General features: G+C 46.6%; 1 protein-coding gene across 1 annotated transcript; it reads left to right on the top strand.

Moving 5' to 3' along the window:
- Nucleotides 1–722: 722 nt before the first annotated feature.
- Nucleotides 723–24,907, top strand: LOC119391939 (juvenile hormone acid O-methyltransferase). Its single transcript, XM_037659584.2, has 4 exons — nt 723–929; nt 11,257–11,623; nt 19,129–19,288; nt 24,595–24,907. The coding sequence occupies exons 1-4, from the start codon at nt 802–804 to the stop codon at nt 24,756–24,758; spliced, it is 819 nt and encodes a 272-aa protein (XP_037515512.2). The 5' UTR covers nt 723–801; the 3' UTR covers nt 24,759–24,907.
- Nucleotides 24,908–26,935: the final 2,028 nt, after the last annotated feature.

Raw genomic sequence — 26,935 nt, 5'->3', positions numbered from 1 at the left:
TTGCCAATAGAGTGCTGGAAGTTGAAGACATTATTTTTTCGTGAAACGCTCTTGTACACCGTTTTATTTATATTTAATTCCATTTGCAAGGAATCACACTAATGTTTCATTTTTGTAGATAGTCCTTCCGTTCAGCTTCTTATAGAAGAAATTGTATTTCCTTATGCAAAATGCAGTCATCTGCGCATAGCCTGACTGGTACGGTTAGATCGCGAGGAAGGTCGTTTACGAAAACTAAAAACAGAACCGGTCCCAAGGAACTCCGCTGAGGAACTCCTGAGAGGACATGTCTGATCTTGAGCCCCCGAAACGGACGATTTAATGGCGCCCATATAGGTCTGAACTAAACCACTGGGTTATGGAGGCGTTATTGAAAATGACGGCAGTTTTCCCAGCGATTTAGGATGTGACGCCTTATGCGAAAGCTTTCGCAAAATTTAAGCTTAGGAGATGCGGAACTTAAGAGATGCCCCAATTTTTTTTTCTGACGGGCACCGTGTGTGTGTCAATAGCTCAGGGTCCAAGCGCAGCCATCTGGACGCGGAGTAGAAGGTACCTGCAGTTCGCTAAGGTCTTCGTCTTTATGAGCGCCAGCAGTGCATACCATCAGAGCAATATTTGTTAAACAGCTATTTGAACGTTTTTATTTTGGCACGTGCTTGTTTGTGCAGGATGAGCGCACCAGCAGTACCTAAGAGCGCCGACGACAGCGCCATCTCCTCCAATGGGAAGTCTGCTAGATTCGCTGCGGCCAAAAGCGTTCAAGTCTACGAAGAGGCGTCTGAAACAATCGAGGCCACAATGGCGGGCTTATTGGACTTTTTCCATAGCGCATTCTTGCGCGACGAGGAGCTTCCTGATGGCGCAGCGGTCGAAGACGGACCGCGGAATGGCTGCCAGTTCATCGATATTGGCTGCGGACCGGGAACGTACGACGCCTTCTTGAAACCCTTTTCCCTTCCTCTATAGAAGCAGTTGCACCCTTCGAGGTGTCTTTTTGTCCTTATATATCTTATATATCTTGCATGTCTTCCAGTGCTTTAACGCCATACGCTCGGTAATTCCAGATCATGAAGTGCATGTGGACTATACAACCGGAAAATAGCGGGCGCTCAATTTTCGAGAAGGCCAACGCATACAAGACCCACGACGATTATTAGAGCTTTTTGTCCTGTCCCGCAAAGGCACAGTGAAATACAGTACAGCGTAAGAAGGCTTGCAAACGAGCTTCACTGTGCGTACGACCAAGATAAACCAGCCACGCTCGCGTAGCTGCTGGCCCCGCGCCTGCGAATGCGCAGTGTAGAAAGCACGAAGTTCGCATTCATTCCCGCACACCGGAGCATTGCAGACCGTGCCAAGAAATGTTTCTTTTGACTAACTTGTTACTTTATTCGCATTGCGCAGCGATTTGAGGTAAGTGATGGAGACAATACCGATGCGTGGTGTAACATATACTCTGGAGGTGGTGACACTTTTCGTTTTGCTTGCAGGACTTGATCGACCAGAAGTGTTACGCTGTCAAATTCCGCCATATAGTCAAATTCCGCAATAGCGGCATTTTAAGCCGATCAGAGTGGGCCAGTCAGAGTTGATGAATGGCGGAATTCGACAGTGTCCAGAATAGCGCCGCGTGAAATGTAGCAGCGGCGCGCGCCCGTCGGTCTGGTGACGGCAGCGGATATCTATCGGCGACGAAACTTCAAGGCAAAAGGATTTTATCTCCCGTCGCTACGCGGAAAATTTGAAATGATTGAGCGACGCGCCAAAAGTAGGTCAGTGGCAAACAGAGAAAAGCGCCTGTGTCATGCGCGTGCGAGAGACGGTCAGACAGGCCGAGATGGACCGTCTGTCACTGAATTCCCGTGACGTGCCAGTTGTGATGGCGACGAAAGAGAAAATCCGTTTTGTCTCTAAGTCTCCTCATACCTGTGACAGAAAGGCGCTGCCGTCACCGGACCGATGGGCGCACCGTTGGTCGATCGCACTTGGCGAGTGGACTCACCCTAATAGTATGTACCTTACGCCGTTCACCGACGTCAAGTGGCGCCAAGTAGGGGGAATGAAAAGAACGCGCAAAGTCGTAACCTATGTCGTCCGAGATTAAGGGAGCACCCATCGCCACTCGTTGAGCTTACCGTGTTGACAGTATGAGCATGACCCTTGGAAAGCGCCAAATCATCACGAAAACTTTGCTGCCGAAGCTTCAGGACAAATATGTAAAGGAAATACAAGCGTCAGTTTAGAACTTACGGGCTACTGAGTGCACGACGACCACTTGACAGAGTAAAGGTGTACGGCAAGTAATTTGGGAAATCGAGCCATGTCTTTCTCCGGCGTGTTCGCCTTCTCGGGCATTATCGGTTGGCGGTATACCCACCGCGGTAGTCTAGATGATATGGCGCTCAAATGCGGGCCAGAAGGTCGCGGGATCGAATACCAGCCATGGCGGCCGAATTTCAGTGGAGGTGATATCCTAGAGGCCCGTGTGCTGAAATTAGGTGCGCCTTTAAAGAACCCCAGGTTGCCTAAATTTCCAGAGACCTACACTACGACGTCCCTCAATGGCGTATCGTGGTTTTGGGACGTGAGACCCCATCAGTTATTATTATTATGGTTGGGGGTAAACGCATGCGCAGTTTAAAAGCTATACTGAAGTTCTCAGCGCCCTCATGACATTCCGGCGCCCTTTAAAGGGCAACTGCGGCAGTTTTTAGATGCGAAGTATCTTATGGCGGAGTTCAATCCGGTGGTGGTGGTGGTGTGCGGCGTGACCACCCTTACTGCGCATGCGCATACCCTCTCCACCCCTCCCCCTCTCCACTTCCCCTCCCCCCTCTCTACTCACCCCTCTCCACTTTCCCTCTCCCCTCCCCCTTTCCACTCTTCCTCTGAAACGCTGGCTAGACATGCCGAAATTCTCTCCTGCGCAACACCGCAATGAGCACCAGCGCATGCGCGCCCCCTCCCCCTCTCTCTCCTCTCCTACGCTGCCCCCCTCTCACACGCCTGCCGACTACGTTCCCCGCTCGCCCTGTGAGAATTAACGGCCAGGCTAGAGGGAAGGCAAGACTCGCGTAGCGTTCCTCTTCGCGTTCCACGACGCGAGGTCGGTAGCATGCCCAAAGAAGGCCAACGGAACGCGATCGTACAAGTGCTCCGGCTTCGCATCGCCTCATGGTCCCTTTTAGCGGGAAATGGTGTAATTTTTTTTCGATATGCAATGATCTCAATAAAATTTTTATTTGGTATTTTAATCACATGTGCCAAACTATAGGATTGCAAGTTATTAAGTTTTTCTGAAAATTAATTTCACAGACTCCTAGCGAGTTCCGTTATTATGCCTTCGGATGCGGGCTACCTCGTGTTCGTGACGCTGTATCAAACATAGCTCCCTCCCCGAGCAGGCAGTAAAGAACAAACGTAAGCAAACAGTGATCCTCCCACACTAAAATCGTCGCTAGGATCACCGCTGTCCGAAAAGGGGCCACTGCTCCTTACATCGTCGAATGACGTCGCTCTTTTCTATGGCGCCATGTGTCTACGTGACGGCGGTGCAGGTTGTGAGGTAATCGTGAACATCCTACGAAGCAGATTCCTGTTTCGGTTTCCACAGATCGTCTGTTATTTATCGAAAATTATTGATGAGTTTCTAAGCAAATAGAGCCACCGTACCTGTTGCAGGGCTGCCACTACTAACTGGAAACGGTGAACTTTCATAAGGTTAAAAAAATTATGGCAGCTTCGCTATAGTGGTGCCAAGCCTGAAGGAAGAGCGGAGCTGGCTTGCGTTCCTTGTTTTTTTTTTTCACAGCGAAAGCTGTTATGAGATCACAACAACAACGATTTTGGTGCCGTAGTTGCCCGCCACCGCCGCCGCCGGTGTCCGTAACCGCTATCGCGCGAAATGCAAAACAGTTGGCGAGGCCTGCACTAAGACGCGCAAGGCTTGGCACAGCGCAACTGGACGATTCTAAAGACTAATCTGGTTGCTTCTAGGTTGTTTGTAGGCCTTAGCTAGGTCATGAGGGTTCTTTCTAGGTTGCTTCTAGGCCGTTGCTAGGATTTAGCTAGGTGATACTAGGTTGTTTCTGCGTTGATTCTCAGCGCAAAGAGGTTCGAGGTAAACCGCAGAGAGTCACAGACACGACACGGATGTCCAAACTCCAGAGACAGAACTTCAAGCTGAAACCAAGCGTTCGCACCTCTCATGGACCTACGGGCAGGTCGTCGTTAGCGTAGGCCTTCTATCACTTTGGGGTCTTCTCGCAGCCGCCGTCGCCTTTCCCGTTCCCTAGTGTTGGGCTAACTGTTGCCTCCTTCGTTTTTAGTGTACCAGTGGTGAGTAGCGGGATTCACCCGATTTCTTTGGCACGTGTCCGTTCATGATGATGATAGTTTTCTGATAGGCCGCACAAATTTCTGTGGCACATACCCGTTCTTGCTTGCTCGTACCTCTGTACTGGCTCTTACCCACTACGGGGTATTGGCCAAGAAGCCGGCGGTTATTGCAAATGAAAAATTAAGGCCTATGCAGGGTAAAAGGTTATCTGTTTTTGGGTTAACTGTTGGCTTCTTTTTTTAGTGGACCAGTGGTGAGTAGTATTATTTACCCAATTTCTGTTGCAGATCCGTTTATGATGATGAAAGTTTCGTGACACGAGATACGAGGAACGATTTGCTAAACAACTTCGCTGTTACAAATTGAGATAAGAGTAAAACCTCTAGGATCGGATGGGTTTTGAACGTGGGCTCTGCGTGGCAGTCGAGTATTCTACCACAGGGCGACGCCGTTGCTTGAAGCTCTTTCGCAAAAACACCCTATGCAGGCGTCATGTCGGGCAAGGAGTCGTGTTAACATATGTAATGTAGCGTGGTAGAAGAGCAAAATAACAACCAGGCGTCACACAATGCGAATTGCGCATCGAGTGCAGGGGCGTAGCCAAGGGGGAGGTTGGGGGGGTTCAAACCCCCCCCCCCGAAATTTTTCAATTTTGCTTGCGTATATATACACGCACGCATACAAACGCACGAACGAGCATATATAAAGTATGGTTGAACCCCCCCCCCCCGAAAAAAATTTCTGGCTGCGCCCCTGATCGAGTGGGTCGTTGAATGCTTCCAACCCATTAAAAAGGGCTCAGCCATAATTCTTCATCGTCATCAGCCACAGCACAAACAAAGTGCACACATGGCCTTACAGATGCGCAGCGGGTATCTCGCTTCTACGCAAAATGACGAATAATGGCATAGTGAGTGCTTTCCTACTTCACAAAAATTACGATGATTTACGGTGTAGTGGGTACCTTGCAAGTGTACTTGTATTAGTTGCCCCAAGGGAGTGTACAAAGGGCTCTACAAAGGCCGCTTTTCCAGCTTTCGCTCTACCTGTGCTGCATGTTCGGCGCAGGCCTGGCGATTTTTTTCTTTCTTTCTCCTCTTTCTTGCTGCTCTTGCTTTCTCTTTCTCTCTGTTCCTTGGATCTCTTTATTTGTATGTGTTTCTTTCTATTTCATTCGTTCTGTTTGTTTATATCTTTCGCTGTCTATTTCCTTCTCCTTCTCGCTCTTTATATCTGTCTTTCTCTCTCTACCCTTTCCTTCTCTCTCTATTTATCGCTTCCTCTTTCTTTCTATCTCTTTCCCTGCCTCTCTGCTTCTTTCCCTCTTTTTTGTTTCTCTCTGTTTCTCTCTCTGTCTTGCTCTCTGTTCTTTCGATCTACTTTTCGTGTCTATTTCTTTCTCTCTCTTTCTATGTCTTTCTATTTTTTTCGTCTTATTCCCTTTATTTCTCTCTATTTTCTCTTTGTTTCTATCGTTTTCTTTATGGCTCTTTTTTCGTCCCTCGTCTTCCACTTTGAGGAGCAGAGTTTTCGTTTAACGCTTGCAGCTCCTGTACTCGGTAGTGGGGCTTGCCCCATTTCTGCGGAGCATACCCCCTGAGGAGTCTTGCACGACGAAGCACAACAGCCTCAACAGCTCGGCTGTTAAAAGGCGCCGAAGTTGTTCGATCGGCGCGTTGCCGACTCGAACAACGCCATTCCTTTACAGGGACTGTGGTGTAATGTTGACCACTGGAGTTATTTAACGTGCGTCTAAATGTATTACACGGTCACTTCTGCATTTCGCCCCCATGCTAACACGCCCGCCATAGATGAGAACCCGCGTTTTCGAACTTAGCAGCGCAATTTACCTCAACGCTAAGCTACGACGCCGGGTCTCTCAGCTTAATGACGCAGTATTAGATGTACAATCTCGGTGGCAGTCACATGAGACGCCTCAACGCTGGACTGTCCACATTAGGGCACTGCAAAGGCCGCGATTCTCGGCCCGGGCCGGGCTCTAGCCCAGCACTTGTTGAAGCTTACCCGCTCGAACCCGGCCCGGTATCTCGAAGCGAGACCCGGTCCCGGCCCGAACCCGAGAAAAAGATTTCACGGTCCCGGCCCGGCCCGGGTGCGCGAAATATCTACGTTTTGTTGGCGCATGCTTCGCTAACAAGTATGCTTTAACCTAGTATAACTCCTTGCACGAAAGGGCCTCACGGTGGTAACAGTTGACCGGAAATATTGGGTATGATTGGCGGTTATTCGGCAGAGGTATTCTGTATCTATTTCTAGATGCGAAGCAGCTTTTGCGCTGGGCTGTGTCCGTAGTTCCATTGGCGACCGTGCGCTTTCTACCACCTAGCATAGCCATCTCAGCGCGCGCTCGCGCCAAGGAGACGTCTTCTTCCTCTTGTTCTTCGACCGCTTTGATGATGATACGTGCAGAGCACTTTAGGGACCCGGGCTGCCGTATGCTGTCCTAGCTTGGCGTAACGGAGACAAAACCACGTGTGCTGGCACGCGCTAGCGCGTTCGGGCCTGTGTAAGGGGCTGGGTAAGACGCTGCGGCCTCTCCCCCTTACACTCTCTCAGCAATTATGTGATGGCGGATGGCGTCGGGGAACGAGGTTCTTCAGACGCGCGATGAACCAACGCCTTGTATCCTAGTCAGAACGCGCTGGCACGCGCTAGCGCGTTCGGGCCTGCGTAAGGGGCTGGGTAAGCAACTCCACCTAGACAAACTTCGTTTGTCTAGGTGGCGTTGGGGTAAGACGCTATGGCCTCTCCCCCTTACACTCTTTCAGCTATTACGTGATGGCGTCGGGGAACGAGATTTTGCAGACGCGCGATGAAACTGCGTGGCGTGCTCCAACAAGAGTTCGGGGAGAGTAACAGCAACAGCAACTACAGTAAATTCATGGTGTGCTGCACTTGAAAGAACGCGTTAACATCGGGCAAGGTGCCCGTGATGAACGGAACTTTAAGTCGACTCATGCGCTGCTTCGCATCCCCACATGGTTCCCTTTAGTGGGAGATGGAGTAATTTTTTTTCAGGAAATACAATGGGAATCATCAACAGCAGTTGGTAGCAGATATTGTAGCAATAAAATTGATTTGCGGCATGAGTTCAGTTTCAAAAGGAAGCGCAATAAGAACAGAGGAGACAGAGTACCGAACGCTCTCTTCACTTTGTTTTTATTGCGCTCTCTATTTAAACACAAAGCACGCTCTACCAGCAAACCCAATCGTGTACCCTTCTGGATATGTGCCACCTCTCTTCATCATAGTAGCACCTTGCCACAGCAACAGAAACAGATAGAAAAAGCCAAATTTATTACCTTTGTTGTAAAAACACTAACATAAATAAAAGTGAAAGCTAGCCCTGTGCACCAGGTGTATTTTTCGAAATACGTAAAAACAATGAAAAGGAATAAAACAACTATTTCTCATAGCATTCTTTTGATATATCACACTACTGCTAGTACATACAGTCTTTAAGTGTTTTTGTGGCATAGTTTACAGTATATTTCGTTGCATGTAACTTGCGAAAAGTCAAATTATCAAGAGATTCCGCCTTTAAGCACGCCATGCGCTGTTGCGTCGCATATCTTGCCCCGCTAAAGTTTCTTCTACTGCTTGCGCTAGCCGCAGGGGCGCACAAAATCTGCCTTGCGAATTGTGAAGGCGTCGGCAGTCGTTGCTCTTAGACTTCCACCACTGGATCGAATTTCGGACGACTCTGTGGACCTCTGCAGAATGAACATAGCCGTCGAGCTCATCCCGACAGTTGTGCCACTCTTCAATATAATCTATAAAACTCTTCTTTGAGGGCTTCTCCTTGCAGATTTCTGCAGTGTATGTTATGCACACTTTGTAGCGTGCTCTTTTTGTGTATATTATAATGGTGTATGCCTTCCGAACGATGCCGTATCGGCACAAGGTGTCAAATGGGCTACGCGGGTATGACTGGCAGGAGGTGAACAGATTTCGATCTATTTTTAGGATTCGTTCCACTTTGGTTATAAAGGCGGGAATAAGCTTCTCGTCGCTTACTCATCGGACGGATATGGTTCGACGTAAGGGGACATCACCCGGCACGGAATTCGTAACTGTCTTTTTTTTTCCGAGCCAGATATTTCGTCCAGTGAACACACTTTGCTGAACACCTTGTTTAATGGACCTGTTCCTGCACATTTCAACGCTGTTGCTGCAGTATCATGTAGCTCTCACACCATATAGGGGAACAAGACGAAAGCTCAGACGTTAATAATGTGTGCACACAGAGCAGGCTGCGCACGTCCATGTCGCATCATGTGACCACTTTATAGGGATTCTATGTAACGAGACTCCGCGCAGACCTTTCGTTTAGTAGACTGCTGGAACTTTCAAGAACGTTTCCCCGTTTTGGAGCTCAGTGATCGCTCTTCCGATGATAGGTTATAGATATAAATTTATTATATTACATTTATTACTGCGACTACAAAATAACATTTGGGATAAAAAATTAATAGCGAACGCGATTAATAAAGCACAGTATAGTGAAAAGTTACGGATATAAGCGCCTGGTCTATTTTCGTTTAGCTCGTCCTTTTGAGATCAATGAAGTAGCATTCAGAAGAGGTTGTAGGGGCTAGTTTGGAGCAATGGCGTGGCTCTGTGGTAGGGGCTAGTGGGAATATAGTGGAAGATACAGGCGGCGCTGCAAAGTTCACAACGACGGCAGACAGGAACGACACATATACTTAATTACCGCACACCTTGGATACTGATATGTCATTTTGTGAACGTAAATTTCCAAGAGATAATTGCACGTGTTCTTACCCCTGTTAGCATTTATGTGTGCTCATGCGCGGTTTGCCCACAGAGCCCTCTCCTTTATATCCTTGCCCACTCCTTTTGAATTTTTTTCGTTTCATTATTATTAATATTATCTGGGGTTCAACGTCCCAAAACTACAATATGATTATGAGGGACGCCATCGTGGAGGGCTCTGGAAAATTCGACCATCTGGTGTTCTATAACGTGCACTGACACCGCACAGTCCACAGGCCCATAGGTCGGCAAACTCACTCATGAGTCCACTCACTCAGACTCACTCAGACTCAGATCGAGCCATGTGTGTGAGTCTGAGTGAATAATATTTTGGTGAGTTTGAGTCTGAGTGACTTCGGTTGAGACAAATTTTAGTGAGCCTGAGTTCGAGTGAGTCCGGTTGAAGAAAATTTTGGTGAGGCCGAGTCCGAGTGAGCCCTAAGGGCAAAATATATTGTATGAGTGAGTCTGAATGAGCTCCAAATTTTTTTGCCGACCTATGGTGAGAGCTACTGAACTTCAGCATTACTATCAGTCTTATGGCGGCTCACACTGATACTTGATCACGTCTACTCATAGATATTCAACACACTAGCGTTCGTACGCCAGCTCAATATTTATCGATCAAAGGCGTGTCTTACACCCCCCCCCCCCCCCGAAAGATTTTTCAAACGAAGTTCTTGATAGAAACATCTCGTGTGAGTCACATCTTTCAATAAAAATGTCCTTACTAGCTTGCAATTATTATTAACTCGTATGTGAAGGTATTAGTTCCAAATGTGTATCGTAGAGTAACGATGGTCTGAGATATTCGCGTTTAAGTGCGTTGGCATCCTGATAAAAAATTTAATTTTATGCTAACGGAGTCATGAGTCGACTCACTCAGGCTCACTCAGAGTCAGATCGAGTTGTGAGTCTGAGTGAATGCGAGGGAGTAATATTTAGGTGAGTTTGAGCCCGAGTGAGTCCGGTTGAGAAAAATTTATGGTGAGTGTGAGTCCGAGTGAGCCCTAAGGGCAAAACATATGTGAGTCTGAGTGAGTGAGTGAGTCTGAGTGAGCTCCACATTTTCTGCCGACCTATATGCACAGGTCTCTAGAATTTCGCCTCCATCGAAATGCGACCGCCACGGCCGGTATCGAAACCGCGACTTTCGTGTCAGCAGCCGAGCACCGTACCGCTACGCCACGGCGGCGGAACTTTTTTTCGTTCCATTAAATCAGTTGTTAGATACGCACCGCATGTGTCGTTCCTGTCTGCCGTCTTGGTGAACTTTGCAACGCTGCCTTTATCTTCCACAATGATGTAAACCCATATGCAAGACGCAAAAGAAGTTGAGTACTTGTACCTCATAAAACCTAATTCTCCATTAGAGAAGCGAGTTGGGCTAGTTGGTGCGTATTGACTACAGACATAACTAATTAGCGCAAAAAAGAATGAACAGGACTTTGCGCCGAGTCCTGTTTGTTGCCTTCACTTTGTCCGTTGTTTTTTGCGCGAATTAGTTATGTCTGTAGTTAATTCTCCAAATAGTTTGCTCACATAAAAACGTTTTTTCGAGATAATATATGTGGAACATATACATATGCAGAACGTATGTAGAACAAACAGAGCAAAGTCCAAGACCGGCCCGACCCGAGCCCGCCACCTCAAACCCGGGCCCGGCCCTAAGCCCGGAGCTTCAGGCCCAAGCCCGGCCTGGGTCCGCCATGAAAACTACTTTACCCGACCCGGGCCGGCCCAGGCCCGGGTTTGTGGGTATGCCCGAACCCGTGCAGTGCTCTAGTCCAGATTGTTTTAGTCGTACGTAACATGCGACCACTCGTTTGAGCTCATACGGTGTTGAACACCCGTGTCACGTTTCTGGTTTTGAAGCGACGACAGGTATTATGATAGTGAAGTAAGAACGTATATACTATCTAATGCCAAAGCCAATGGTGACCGAGCTGCTAATGAAACTGCCCATGTATGTATGTCTTTTTTAAGGACAAGAAACAGAACAGGGCGTAAACAAACTTAAGAGTTGTCGATGGCGTCTGGCTAAAACACGGAATATGTGTACAAACAAGGGCACAAAGTGGTTGCTAACGTGGGCAGTCAAACTCCCTGTCACGCAGTTTCACGCTTAAGCAGTTGCTGCCTCGCCTGCCGTCCCGTTGCCAGCGACTCGTGGCCGTGGACAACTCGGAGGCCATGTTGGACTTTGCGCGAGAGAACCGCGCTCACCCGAGGATCGAGTATAGAGCCCTGGACCTGACGTCCGAAGACGCCGCCGCTCGGTTCGTACGCGAACACGGACGTTTCCAGAGGGTGTACTCGTTTTTGACGATGCACTGGACGGCCGATCAGCGCCGTGCCATGAGGAACATCGAGACGCTGATGGCCCCGTGCGCGGAATGCTTCCTCGTCTTCTCAGACAACATAGTGCTGTTCGACATCTTGAAGGCCATGGTGGCTGCGCCGCGGTGGGCCAAGTTCTCCGAAGTGAGTGCTTGAGAAAGTGCGTCGAGACGAGTAACTAAACCTCGCAGAGCATTTGCTTTCAGGTGAAATGCCGCTGCCAGGTCTTAAAGTTATAATGACTACCTCGGATTTTCTTTTCCGGCAACGACCATTGCGAAATTGAGAGGTTAGCAAGCATTTCCTTAAAGCTAATGCGCCAAGAAAGTTATTCTTCTTATTATTATTGCTATTATTATTAATATTATCATCATCATCATAATCATCATTATTACTATTATTATTATTATTATTATTATTATTATTATTATTATTATTATTATTATTATTATTATTATTATTGCTGTTGGTTGTTAATTCTACTAATAGTCGTAATTCCACTGGTAGTAGTAGTACAAGTAGTAGTAGTAATACATATTAACGCGATAGCGGTAAAGAGCTCGTTCCGCAGAAATTCCGGTGTTGGCGTCGGTGTCGGCGTCGCTGGTTGTGAGCGAAAAATCATCCTGTCCGTGACCGAAAAAATAAATTAATAAAAAATTCGGCAGATCCCACGTACCATGGGAGTCGATCTTATGCGAAGCATGCGGCGGTAAGGTGACTGTGGCGTAATTTTTTTACTGAGCGACACGTTACAAAATGACGCTAAAGTTCTTGAACAAGGTCATCATCACTGCGATCAGTGAGCACCAACAGCTGGTTATGACTTGTTATAGGATCCGGTCGTGATCGTGGTGACGAGGGGTCCATGTGTAGTGAAGTATGTGGTATAGTAGAGCTGTTGGAATTTGTGAATGCCTCGGCCATTTCGTCGAAAAGTTGTCTGTCGACGGAGCCGGCGACATGTCGGAACCTGAAGCCACCCTTCGCGTTGTTCAGGTATGGGCCTGGATAGTAGACCAACATCAGTAGATGGCGCTTCTCGTATTCCTAGACTACCTGGGCGTATGTGGCCTACGTTGCCTAGTTTACAAAGCGGCTGCCAATCAATCAGGCATCATCCTCGGCCAGCATGAGGCCATCCCCTGCCTCGTAAGAAATGAAGAGAACACTGCGTCATTCTGGCAGACGAAGTGCATTTTACGGTGCGGTGATGTGGATATCATATGTAACTTTCGTTAATGTTTTCCTCTGGGGTCGAGCAGTGCTTCAATATAGCTTGCTGAATCATAGGAATACATACAAATGTAATGTTTATTATACTGCTATAAAAGCGGAGGCAACACTGGAACCACAGACGCTAATCTGATATGACGCCTGTATCGTAGTAGTACATATTGTAGGAGTGTCATGTAGTGCTTATTGCTTTCTTGTAAGATTAGATAGCGAGCACTACAACCACAATTGACGTTGCACCGGTATTACGCCTGCATAGGCTGTTTTTCCAAACCAGTTTATAAACCTGGCGTGGCTCAGTGGTAGAATACCTGACTGCCATGAAGAATGCTTGGGTTCGAATCCTGTTGGGATCCTAATTTTTGTTCTTTCCATTCGTCAAGTCAACACTGCCGATGTTGGTTTTTCTTAACGCTCTCGCATTTAAGTTACCAATGTCTGTTCTCGCTTTCCTGAGTATATATAGACTGTCAATCACCTGTGGCGCATACCCGTACACCGAGGCCCGTGGTAAACGGGTATGTGCCACACATGTCTAGTGGAAAGGGTTTGACGACGTACACGACAGGATTTTCACGTTACTCATCTCATGACCCGACAATCAGATTCGTCAAATCTTCCTACCCTCCCAAGCCAATTTTGGTCTACACCAAGTTAAGGAGGCGATCATGAGAGCACCCAGACGTAGGCGGCTAGATAGATAGATAGATAGATACGTAGATAGAAACGCTCAAAGTGCAAAAGGTTCGCTAAGAAATGCTTCGCATTTAAAAATCTTAGGTCCGAGTGAGAATCGAACCGAGGCCGTCTGCGTGGCAAGCAGGTGTTCTACCACAGAGCCACTCCATTTCTTTTTTCTTTTTTTCATGGAAAGATGGCCTGTTATTGCTGTGAACCGCACACTATATAATTCGTCACATTAATATTACCATAACATACACAACACCCACATAACACCTAACAATAGGAGGCATTTCAAAGGTCAGGCAAACACACACAAGCGTCCAGAAGTACAAGCCACTCCGGAACGGGCTCAAAAGTCTCAACAACACTGCGCACTTGAGCAGCTTCTTCTCGGAAGACAGACCTCGTCGATCGTGGTGGTTCGGCGTGCCTGTCGATCATGCGACTTTTCCGTAGCGAATAAAGTCCTAATAGCATAAACAAATGATATGGTGTATCCTCCCGAGTGCCCAGTTAATGTTAGGTGCACAAACTTTTTCAAGATGTTCAGTAAAGCTCGAATAGACCACGTAGGCAAAAAGTGGTAAAGCGTAGCTTAGTAAAAGTTGGGGTTTGTATGTGGTGCAATGTCCAATATACTGGACGTCAGTCCTTGACTTGGTCCTGATGCCCAATATATTTGACATCAGGACCAAATAACACGGCGAAAATGATATACTTAAAAGGTACTTTAAAAATGATAAGGTACTTAAAAATGATAAGCAAGTAAACAAACTTCAGAAGTGCAAGTCAAATTACGTAGTTTGACGAGTGCGGCCGTAGAACACGCCACTGCTCACCGCTGCCATTTTGAACTAGTATTCTAGGCACGCCGCTGCATTGATTTTGCCCACACATGAGAGAGGGCGCTAGTAGACGTTGAAAAAAAAAAGTTTTCAACGGCACGTAGTGGGTGCTACGGTTGGAGCAGACGACAACGAGTTGTCCAATGTATTGGACAATTCCCCATAGTCGGGACGCAAGAGGGTATTATTGGTGGGGCTCTTTTTGAAGAGGAGGAACCTAATACCGTGAGCTGTGATAGGAAGATCTTTTCTGATCGTTCTCTTTAAAATGTCCCAGAAATAAAATGCGTCACGACAATGGACAAAACAATGCTCTATCGTCTCAGGTTGGTTACAGAGTTGACAATTTACAGTCCAGGGCAGATGTATTGCTTTTTCATTGAGCCATGTCTTCACTGGTAAAGTGGACATGTGCAGTTTAAAGAAAAACATTTTCGCTGCTGGCGATATACACATTCTACGTGCACGGAATAATACATCATGGACAGGCAAAAGCAAATATGGCAGTCGATATACAGGTTCAGGGAAAATGTTATTCACAAGTGCAGCGGTTAGCGTTGTTCTGTTTACACTATATAAATATTCAAATGAAAATCTGCTTTTCAAAAAGTTCACAGTATCAACAATTTCATTTAAGAATCCCCACATCTGCGATCCCTTAGCAACACTTGTCGTGACATACAGAAAAATCCGGCAGATCCCACGCACTGTGGGAATCGATGTAATGCGAAGCAGCCAGCAAAGAGCTGCATACATCTTTGTTTATTTTTGAGCCGAATGGAATCATTCATACCATGGCATCTAGTTCAGCATATATCGCATGTTTGCCATGCACGCGTGCATGTACAATGCGGTATATACCATGCCAATGAAACGTATATTCTGGTATATACACTGCATGACCGGTCAATTATGTTCATCACGCACTCCTGTCATGCCCCACCAATTTTGGTATATATCCAGTTATCTAAACGGCCGGAAGCGCACCTTAACAGTGTCATGTAAATCATGCCGTACATGACATGCATAACGTAATTCGCATGTTAGGACCTGTAATTTATGTTCGTCATACAGTCACATCGCACAATACCAATTTTGGTGTATATTGAAGGAGCGAAATGGCCGCGAGTCAACCATGAGCGTGGCATGTAAATCATGCCACACGTGACATGCATGTCATGGTTATCATGCTACCACCTGTAACTTATGTTCGTCATACATTCGCGTCACGCAATGCCAATTTTGGTGTATATCAAGCTAGCGAAACGGCCGCGATCGGACAATGAGCGTGGCATGTAAATCACGCCGTAAATGATATGCATATCATAATTTTCAAGTTACCACCTGTCATATATGTTTGTCATACAGTCACGTTGCGCAATACCAATTTTGGTGTATATCAAGCGAGCGAAACGGCCGCGAGCGCACCATGACTGTGCCATGTAAATCATGTCGTACATGACACGCATGGCATGATTTTCATATTACCACCTCTAATTTACGTTCGCCATACAGTCTCGTCGTGTAATACCAATTTTGGTGCATATCAAGCCAGCGAAACGGTCGCAAATGCACCATGAGCGTGGCATGTAAATCATGACATACATGACATGCATGTCACGGTTTTCATGTTACCACCTGTTATTCATGTTCTTCATACAGTCACATCGCGCAATACCAATTTTGGTGTATATCAACCTAGCGAAACAGCCGCCAGTGCGTCATGAGCGTGGCGTGTAAATTATGTCCTGCATGACACGCGTGTCATGATTTTCATGTTACCACCTCTAATTTACGTTCGTCATACAGTCGCGTCGCGCAATACCAATTTTGGTGTATATCAAGCCAGCGAAACGGCCGCGAATGCACCATGAGCGTGGCATGTAAATCATGACATACATGACATGCATGTCATGGTTTTCATGTTACCACCTGTTATTCATGTTCTTCATACAGTCAATTCGCGCAATGCCAATTTTGGTGTATATCAACATAAGCGAAACGGCCGCGAGTGCGTCATGAGCGTGGCATGTAAATTATGTCGTGCATGACACGCGTGTCATGATTTTCATGTTACAACATCTAATTTACGTTCGTCATACAGTCGCGTCGCGCAATACCAATTTTGGTGTATATTAAGCCAGCGAAACGGCCGCGAATGCACCATGAGCGTGGCATCTAAACCATGACATGCATGTCATGGTTTTCATGTTACCACCTGTTATTCATGTTTTTCATACAGTCACATCGCGCAATGCCAATTTTGGGGTATATCAACCTAGCGAAGCGGCCGCGAGTGCGTCATGAGCGTGGCATGTAAATCATGACATGCATGACACGCGTATCATGATTTTCATGTTGCCACGTGTCTGTTATGTTCGTCATGTCGAAATGTCTCGTCATACCAGTTTTCGTATATATCCATTCATTTAAACGGCCACGAGCGCCCCGAGACCATGTCATGTAAATCATGCCGCACCTGACATGCGTGTCATGATTTGCACGTTAGGACCTGTCATTATGTTCGTCATGAACTCTTGTCACGTCATACCAGTTTTGGTATATATGAAACTAACGGAATGGCCGCAAGAGCCCCAAGGCCGTGGAGAGTAAATCATGCTGTTCATGACATGCATGTCATGATTTTCATGTTATGACCTGTCATTTATGTTCGTAATACGGTCATGTTATTCCATACCAATTTTGGTATACATCCGATTAACGAAACGGCCAGGAGAGCACAAAGCCGTAGGCGGCTAGATAGATAGATAGATACGCTCAAACTCGCAGAAGTTCGCTAAGAAATGCTTCGCATTTAAAAGGAAGGTGGTAACTCAGATGGTTGCGAATGTCTGCCAAAAGAAAGGGGTGACATCCTTAAGGTAAAAAAAATTGCGACACCAACTGTCGCACAAACAAATGCACCAGACTGAGGCCTCCCTTCTCAAGTGGAAGAAAAAGGTTGTCTCTTTCGTAGGTTGCCATGAAGAGCACCAAATAAAACAAGAAAATATTCTGTGAAATGCTTGAATATGCACACGAGAGCAGTGCAATACTTGCAGAACACCGGCAAGCTTCGATGCAAGAAATATATTGTACGTTTTAGCTCTCGCAAAAATGGAAAGGTCTCGTCCGTGCCATGTTGACACCTTTCGGCGGATATTAGTTATCGCGGACCTCCAATGTGGGCCGCTGTTACGATAGTTATCGAGAGGCACACCTAGATACAGCATAGCAGTCGCATTCCAATGGATATTTGAGAACACTGAGGGAGTTTGAGCCCACATGCCCAGCCAGAATCCTCTGCTTTAACCAAAGTTTATGCTGGCTCCAGCAATTTCACAGAAGCTAAAGTGGTGGTTACCCTTCTTGAACACTGGGTTTATCGATGCAAAAAAAGGCAATGTCTTCGGCATAAGCTAGAACTTTAATTTCCTCAGCCTCATATCGGTATCCTCTAATGCTAGAATTTAGAAGCACACTTAAACATAGTGGTTCCAGGTATCTAGCAAAGAGCAAAGGCGAGAGCGGACACCCGTGACGTACGCATGAATTTAACTCTAGTATATCTAAAAGTGTGCGGTTTACAATGAGCATTGCTTGGAACTGCACTGAAATTAACTTTAATGCTTCACAAACATACGCATCCTGTCTACAGGTGTCACAGTACGAGATGTAATATCGCAGGAAACGGGGTACAAGCGTATATTGCCATCGGGCGTCACACCATGTGAACTGCATAACGAGTTGATGGTTCAAAGCCGGCCACCCATTACAAAAGGCACACACATTACTGTGCGTATTCCCTTACGAACACGTAGAGAGTGCATCGCAACTTCGAAAAAGTATCACGCGTGTAATTGGTGCTGGTTTAAAGCATGCCTCCAATTACAAAGGGCATACACATTAGTGTGCGCAGTCTCTTACATACACGTAGTGGGTACACTGTTGTCATAAAAGTGCTATTGAAGAGTGCGGAAACCTTTACCTTTACTATAGGTATGTCGAGTGTGTGTGTGTGTGTGTGTGTGTGTGTGTGTGTGTGTGTGTGTGTGTGTGTGTGTGTGTGTGTGTGTGTGTGTGTGTGTGTGCGCGTGCGTGCGTGCGTGCGTGCGTGCGTGCGTGCGTGCGTGAGACCAGGCGACTGAACATAATGACAAGCGAAATAGAGCACGCTGAGGATGGGGCCGGATATCGCTATCACGTTCAACTCTTAAAGAAGAAGCTTAAGCGTCCGCCAATTTTTAGGTTGTAGCTTTTGCACGTCTTTGCGCTCGTGTAAATTTTCCCGTGTAGTTACGCAGCACTTAGTGCTCTGTCCATGCACCAGTATGCGAACATCTGGCTTGTTCCTGTGAACGATAAGCAACCTATTGGTTAATCGATAAAATTTAATGTTCATTTGCTAGAACATGCAACACAGCTAATACAAAAAACTTTTCGGACCTGTAGGCATAGGTGATTAGTTGTTCATTGATTGATTGATTGATTGATTGATTGATTGATTGATTGATTGATATTCAATGACTGACGCGGAAGTTTACGCAATGGCATATCCATATCCTGCCGTCTTCGGCAGTGTGATTTAGCACTGAACTCGGCGATGGGCTTCATGGAGCGAAGCTACATTGGACATTCCTGCTGGCGTCTCCGAAAACATTTTCAATGTAATGTTTTGTGCACTGAACAGCCGTTTGATAAGCATTCACATTTATTTGTCCCACAGCGTTCCTAACACCCACTGATGTCGTAACTGTGGCTTTTGGCACTGCTACATTGAATGCACTGCTGGCTCCTTTTACTGGAGCGCAAAATACAAATGGTAGAAATGTAGCACATAAAGAAAGTCAAGCTGCTGTCATTCTTCTTACTTATGTTTTGCAGATATTGAAAGCTTACGTTCCAGAGACCACCGAAATGAAGGATATTACGTCGCTGCGCTCACACCTGGCCAGCCTTGTGGGAGCGACAAAGCTCACTCCGCTTGCTTGTGAAGTGATTCGGACCAAGCTCATCATGAAATTGAACATGCAAACATCTTCAGGTACGAACAGGACAGAAACAAACTTATGGCTGCCACGCACCCGGGACCTTTGGAGCTGATGTTTAACGGCACGCGGGACATTTTCCAGTACCTTATCGCGGGTGATTCCACGAGTGATCGAACACGCATGTCTGCTCGATATTTTTGTTTTGCCTGGCTTTTTTTGTATGTTATGTGGGAATATTCAAAGTGCGCGAAACTGAAAATTTTATTTCCAAAAAAGGCTCCAGACGCAGCAAAAAAAATATTTGAAGGTGGCGGCGCGGGCGACCCGTTATTCAACGTGGTTTTTTGGGCTAGTTGGTTAAATGCATCAAAACCATCATAGCGCTAGCAGACACGGCCGAGGAAGAGACAACAGAACTCACAACTGGTCGTCCTGTTGCGTCTCTGTGTGCTAGCGCTATGACACTTCATGGTCCCGTTATTGCTTGCCGCAATATTGTCCGATTTCGCGGTCGAATATAATTCGAACTATAAATGTCGCGCCGAAATTTTTTTCGGCTGGTTTTAATACGGATCACTGTGAATTGCATCCACGCTTTCCTTGCGCTGGTCAGAAGAGAAAGAAAAATAAAATGTGAGGAAATGGCAAACACGCCTCAAGAAAAAAAAATTTGCTAACTTTAATTCGCAATAGAGCGAATTAAAGTTCGTTCGCCTTCGCGCATTTCCTATGTCACGCAGAAACTTGAAAAAAAAAGTGTCCAATGTAGAATCAAACATTTCAAATATTCCTGGGAATGATTCTCTTCCTACTGGCAGCGCGAAAGCAAAAAAGGAATAGTTAAAGAAGCGAGTTAATAAAAGCTCATTTTCAAAAATTAAGATAAAAAAACTCCGATCCCAAATTTTGGGGTGAACAACGCTTATGTCAGGCAATACACGCTTTCAATATTATGTGTACTGATTTGCATTGTTCACAAGACAGAACGGGCAAAAGTGGCCTATGCTGAAAGTGCCCTTGCCTGTTGCTATCAGCTTGCATTGCACGTAAGTATAAAGCTATAATTATTTTGCTGCAGCAGAACTTCGTTCAGGTGGCTTCTTTTCAACAAAAATGTATTGTCACATTTGATTTGTGTCTAGCGTGCATTGGTGTGGGCTGCTGCCACCCTCTAACGTGAGAAAGCACCTCTTTAAAAACGCGCCTGCAGACTGTGGAATTTAGAGAAGCGTACGTTGGGGGGCTAGTTGTTAAGACATAATTAAAAAAAAATCGGCAGATCCCACGTACCGTGGGAGTCGATGTTATGCGAAGCATGCGGCGGGTAGGTGACTGGCGTAACTTTTTTTAGTGAGCGACACGTTACAAAATGATACTAAAGATTTGTATCAATTTTATACGCACACATATATATGCTGAAGAGCCGCATATGTGTTATATACCAGTTGTTTACGGTTGGGTAACGCTGCCCATGGCAACGTGGGTATTACCAACACCAGAAGCATTAGGGTGATATGTAGTGCTTATACGTGTCCCGAGAACACACGCACGTTTCACGAACCCGTGTGCATGTGTGGAAGAAGTTCTTGACAGTTCTTGAACAAGGGCGTCATCACCGTGATCAGTGAGCACCAGCAGCTGGTCATGACTTGTTATAGTATCCGGTCGTGATCGTGGTGACGAGGGGTCCATGTGTAGTGAAGTATGTGGTATAGTAGAGCTGTTGGAATTCGTGGATGCCTCGGTCATTTCGTCGACAAATTGTTTGTCGACAGAGCCGGCGGCATGTCGGAACCTGAAGCCAACCTTCGCGTTGGTGAGGTATAGGCCGTCGAGGCTGGTAGGCCTGAATAGTGCTACGTAAACCAACATCAGTGGATGGTGTTTCTCCTATTCGTAGATTACCTGGGCGTATGTGGCCTACGTAGCCTAGTCTACAATTGGCTGTCAATCAATCTGACATCATCCTCGGTCAGCATGAGGCCATCGCCCAGCCTCTTAAGAAATGAAGAGGACAACTCATCGTTCTGGTGGACGAAGCGCACTTTACGATGCGGTGATGTGGATATCATATGTAACTTTCGTTAATATATTCCTCTGGGGTCGACGAATGCTTCAATATATCTTGCTCATTCATAGGAATACAAATGTAATCTTTATTAAACTGAGACCTTCCGCGCGGCACGCAGATGTCTTACCACAGCGCTACGCTATTGCACGAAAGTCTTTTGGGAAAAAAGTCACAGTTTCGCCGCAAGGGCGAATCATTGAATACGGTAGCGAGAAATTGGAATGTCACACGAATAACGAGAAGAAGCTCGATACTTGCAGTGCCTGTCACAGTTGTTACGCCTTTGTGCTTGAGCAACGCGCTGCAAGTGTCGACAATGGAGAATCAGATGCTCTTAGATATTTCTTTTTCTTTTAAACTACGGCGCGTGGAGTGACCCCCTGCGTTTCTTGCCACTCGGGAGCGTCTGATGCAAGGTGTGCCCGGTGTTCTTTCTTTGTTTCTTCTTTAATATCGCGAGAGGGTACAGAAAAGGACCCCCTTGGCATGCGCGTCTCATGGTCAGTTTTGTTGCTTAGCGGCAGCTTCATACTAATTCATTCCCCTGTCTTTACGTCCTTCATCTCTTCCACCCCACACAATATCCCTCATACTGCCCCTATAGTGGTGCGAAGCCCACGGTGTATCACTGCACCTGGGAATGTCCACAACCACTGGGCTGCCGTCCTATTCCTTCACCCTCACAATACTCCTGGGAGACTGCGCTGACCAGCTCAGGGCCGCAGGAGCAGCATCGGCTGTTCCAGCGGGCACGTGGTGTGGCGGAAGCCAATGGGGCCCTGAACTAAGGGTTCCACCCAATGGGGACGATCCTTGAGGCCTGAATAATAAAAGTGTTCTCTCTTTCTCAAATTGAAAGAAAATTATAGGCGTTGCGTGATAGAAAACACGCTCAAGCTCCTCCGAGATTTGCTTACCACCAGCGGTAAATGGTGTATATAATTAGCTCGCCGCTATGTGGCCCGCGCATACATGGGGCATGAGTGAGTTGTCTAATGCGGCGGGCTGTGGAGCGAGGGGTCGATGGTTCGAATCCCCGGTTGAGTGCTTCGGATTTTTTCTTCTGCTTATCTTGCTTTGTGCCTTTTTACATATATATACATACACATTGCCACGCCCACTTCTTGTTTTATTTTGATGTTTTTTGGGTTTGACCAGCAAGGACGGTTATCAACACTAGAGGCTGTCCGCGAAGCAGTGTTCGAGAAGCTTCTCGATTGTAGTAGATCATTTTGTTAAGATTTCGCGCCGCACGCGAATGTTCCAGCTTTATCGAGAGATAACGCCGCCACCAGCAATATCGCTGGAACGTTCGATGGCGCCTGTATAAAAGCCGACGCACTTGACCGCTTCTCAGTTGATCGACGGTCGACGCCCTGTTCGACGCTATCAGTGCATTGCTGTAGTTTGTCTTTCAGTTTACCGGCTACAAGTTCGGCCAAATAAAGAGTTTCATCTCTGACATGCTGACTGCTGCCTTCAACGACGTCACGACCACGTGACAATATAGATATCCGGGGCATGACGGCGACGGCGAGGGCAAAAATCAGCCGAGAGTGTCCATAAAATTGCTATCGCAATAAAAGTTCTATGCAGGTGTCATGTAGAGCGAGGAGTCACGTTAACACATACAAAATAGGCAGGAAGAATCGTAAAATCGCACCGGCCATCGCAACATCTGAATTGCACGATGAGTTGGTGGTTAAAGGCTTCATTAAAGAGCTCATTCTGCATCGACAATGTTAACAAAGTGTACATCATGACTTAGAGACGTGTAATTGGTACCTCGCTAATTCCCAAAATGACGAATTATAATGTAATAAACGGCAGCAAGGGAAAGGTGGAAGCTTGCGAAGAAAAAATCCGTAAACACGGGGTGGGTGCTCGAGCCGACGTTTCGACAAGTGGACTTGTCTTCTTCAAGTCTGGAACTCCAGTCTTGAAGAAGACAAGCCCGCTTGTCGAAATGTCGGCTCGAGCACCCACCCCGTGTTTACGGATTTTTTAGGGGCGAACCTCCTCGTAGTCTAACCTTGTCACGCGTCAGGTGTCAGGCGTAACCGGCAGTATCTCCCCAACAGTATCTGCCATCACCGTTCCTTTGCAAACTGCCCACTACTTCGTCTTTGCAAACATCCCACTACGACCCATCACCGATCCATCACTTCACCGACCATAAAGACGTAATAATGAAGGGGGAACGGAAGCTACGTCTAGCTACCACTGACGAATAATAAAATTTCTTGTATAAATATATACAGTGTTTATCACGTCTTTGATGATGTACTGGGCTATCGCTTTGATTACTGCTGGACAAAACCACTGAAGATTTCACGGTGCAACCATGATTGCTTGAGGAGCTTCGCCCAAGCTCTTCAGCATTCACCCGTGGATATGCTGTGAATTTTTTTCCTGTATTATGTAGCGGCACTTCGCAATCGTACTTGCAGCAGGCGTTCTGGGGTAGTTTGATACTGCGAAAAGTTACTTTTTTGGCGACACGGTTGACGTGGCGGCCGAGGAGCTAAGCCTGGCTAGCGATTGAGAAGGCAATGGAAACGGGGCCCGATTACGCTTTCGCGTTGTACTCTTCAGGGCGAAGCTCAAGCGTCCCCAAATTTTATTGACAATATAGCAGCAAGTGTGACAGAGAATTGTCGGCATTACCCTGTGTTACCTCTAATTGCATTCAGTTACCACAAAACCCGATAGCAAGCAGCCATAGGAAACACAAGCCACGAGTGCTGCTGTCATGGGAAGAAGTTTGTCCAAAAATCTTTAATTATAAGCGAAATCCCATATTTTCTCACTGCCTTCAAAGGCTCTTCCTTTGTAGTGGCAGCTATCTTAGAATGGCTAAAGACATCATTTACGGATTTAAGTAAGGAAACTAAGTTCATCAACTTTTCAATAGCAGAACGACAGCGCGCGATATTGCTGATGAAAGCAGCTTTTTTTTTTCATGTCCGCTACAGCATCATGCCGTATAGAAAACAAAAGGCAACAGTAACAAAGTGGTACACGCTTGTGGCGGCATGAAAGCATTTGGATGCCGCCTGCAAATGAACACGATGTGGGAGTTTGTCAAATGACTGTTGCGTACCATAAAATTAAAAAAAAAAAAGTTAACTCTGATAGAGGCAGGGGCGTACGCATTGTGAATTTTATTCTGCCGATAAATACAGACGGTCTGCCTTTTTCGGTCGGTTTTGCTGTTATGTTTGGCTTGCCTCATATGGGGAATTGAGGTCTGCATTATCTTGTGTTCTCGCTTTTCATTTTTTGCAGATTTCTTCACATTGTTAAATCCTGTCTATCCTTTGCTGGACGAAACTCAGAAGTCTGAACTGAAAACGTTCACGATCGACTTTCTCACTAAGCACAAGGGCACCGGGGACCCTTACAAAGAACAGATTATGCTTGTCATTCACGCATACAAGTCTGCTAGTTAAAAAACAACTGGCGAGAAAATAATAAAACTTTCTTGCACCTTTGGTGTTGTCCTTCTTTTAATGTATCGGGTTTGTCTTCATCTATAAATATGGGTTCGCGTTGTGGTAGTTACTCATCTCAGTTCTGAGCGCCCGAAATAACTGCGTTGCTTTGCAAATGCTTGACTGTTGTAGTGTCACGAGTCGATTGGTGATGTCCCCTATCAGTTGTTCCTCCCCGCGCGCTGCTGCCGTGAGTGTGTATAAGGCACAGGGCGATATCACATCACCTGCAATAAATTTGACATTCCCTTGACGCAATGCTAGGGAAAGCATAAGCAAATTTCTGCGCTCTCGCAAGATACTCATTAAATTACTTTGACGTATTCAGTCTCATTGCATCGTCCCACCGTCCCAAGAGCTCGCTTCGCAGAAATTCCGGTGTTGATGTCGGAGTCCTTGATTGTGAGCGAAAATTTGTGATATATGCAAATAAATAAATAATATTGTACCGGTGCGCATCGTCGTCTATGCCTTTCAGAATGTGCCTTATTTTGTCAGATTCTGCCATTGACACATTCACCCACTTACAGAGGTCGATGACGTCCTCAGTATAGCTTGTGAAGGTCTCACCGTTTTTTTTGGGCTCTGGCACGCAGGCGGTGTTCGGCGCGAAGCTTTCGCACGCCTGGCCTACCGAAGAACGAAGTGAGTTTCTCTTTGAAAGCCGATCAGTTGGTGAAATGGGCTTCTGGTTGAAGTACCATAGCTTGGCCACATCAGTCAGGTAAAAGCTGACGTGCGTCAACTTTCCACTTTCATCCCATTTGTTCGGACCGCTCACGCGCTCAAACTCTACCAGCCAGTCTTCGACATCCATTTCGTCAGTGCCGCTGAACATCGGAGGGTCACGTTGAAGAAACACCCCAGCACACATGACCGACGTAGGTGTAGGTGGGGCTGGAGAGGGAACGGTGTCCTCGGTCATTGCGGATGCAGATGGTAAAGTGTGGTTGCGAAGCTCCAGGACGAGGAGGGGAACTACCCAGCAGCTCCACCAAATGCAACAGGCGAGTTCTTCTAAAGAGGTTCGGCACGGCGCCAGGCACAAGGGTCACAATTGTGAGACAGCGTCAGCACAGAAAAACAGACCGAGCGCGCAACACACGAACGTCATCGTCTTCACTCTCGCTGGCACAGAGCGGGCGCCGATGCGCACCGGTACAATATCAATGTTTCGTCCGGGTGAGAATCAAAGCCAGGATTTCTGCGGCGTAAGCAGGTGTTCTACCACGCAGCAACGCCAGTGCTAGAAACTGCTTCGGAATCAAACACTATAAGAATGTCATGCAGTAGGTGAAGTCTCCTTAACGCATGCGCGTCAGAATCCTAAAATCGCACGAGGCGTCAAAACGGGTATTGCGCAACGAGTGGGTGATTTAAGGCTGCCCACCATTACAAAGTGTGCAGCTGTGCAGTGCGCGTGGCCACTCACTGACCCGCAGTGGGTACTTCGCCACTTTGCAAAAGGAAGAATTACGGTACAGTGGGCAGTTCGCAACTATATACATGCAGTAGGCATTGTAGGATAGTTTGACAAACGTTCCTTGCCTTGCGGCACGGTTGAAGGCGATGCGCACGGGGTCTGATTATGCTATCGCGTTCTACTCTTGAAGGCGAAGCTCAAGCGTCCTCCAAGTTTTTGAAAGGGCCAGGGCACATGTGCTAGATAGTGAAAGTGATCTAAGCTCACAATTTCCTCTAGATTCATTACTAATCCAAACTACTCATACCGCGCTGAACGACAATGACCACATTCTTCCTTCTGTTTCGCAAACAGAAGGAAGGGTATTTAGACTACAGACGTTGTCTGTACTCAAAATATCCTCTAACGCAACAAACCACACCTGACACTTCATGATTCGACTGATATCGCTCATAACATTGGAACCGAGCACTGGTCTTCGCACGTTGTGTGTAGTCGAAATATCCTCTAGCGCAACAAACCACACCTGCCACTTCATGATGCGACAAATATCGGTCATAAGATCAGAACCATGCACTCTGTAGAAGGCTTTCGCACATTCTTAATAGTATAAATATCCTCTAAGGCAACAAACCAGACGTGACACTTCATGATGCAACAGATATCGGTCATAAGATTGGAACCAAGCACTGTGTAGAAGGCTTTTGCACGT

Source organism: Rhipicephalus sanguineus, chromosome 4, assembly GCF_013339695.2.
Source record: "Rhipicephalus sanguineus isolate Rsan-2018 chromosome 4, BIME_Rsan_1.4, whole genome shotgun sequence".
Classification (NCBI taxonomy): Eukaryota; Metazoa; Arthropoda; class Arachnida; order Ixodida; family Ixodidae; genus Rhipicephalus; species Rhipicephalus sanguineus.
This window is presented reverse-complemented; position numbering and strand designations above follow the sequence as displayed.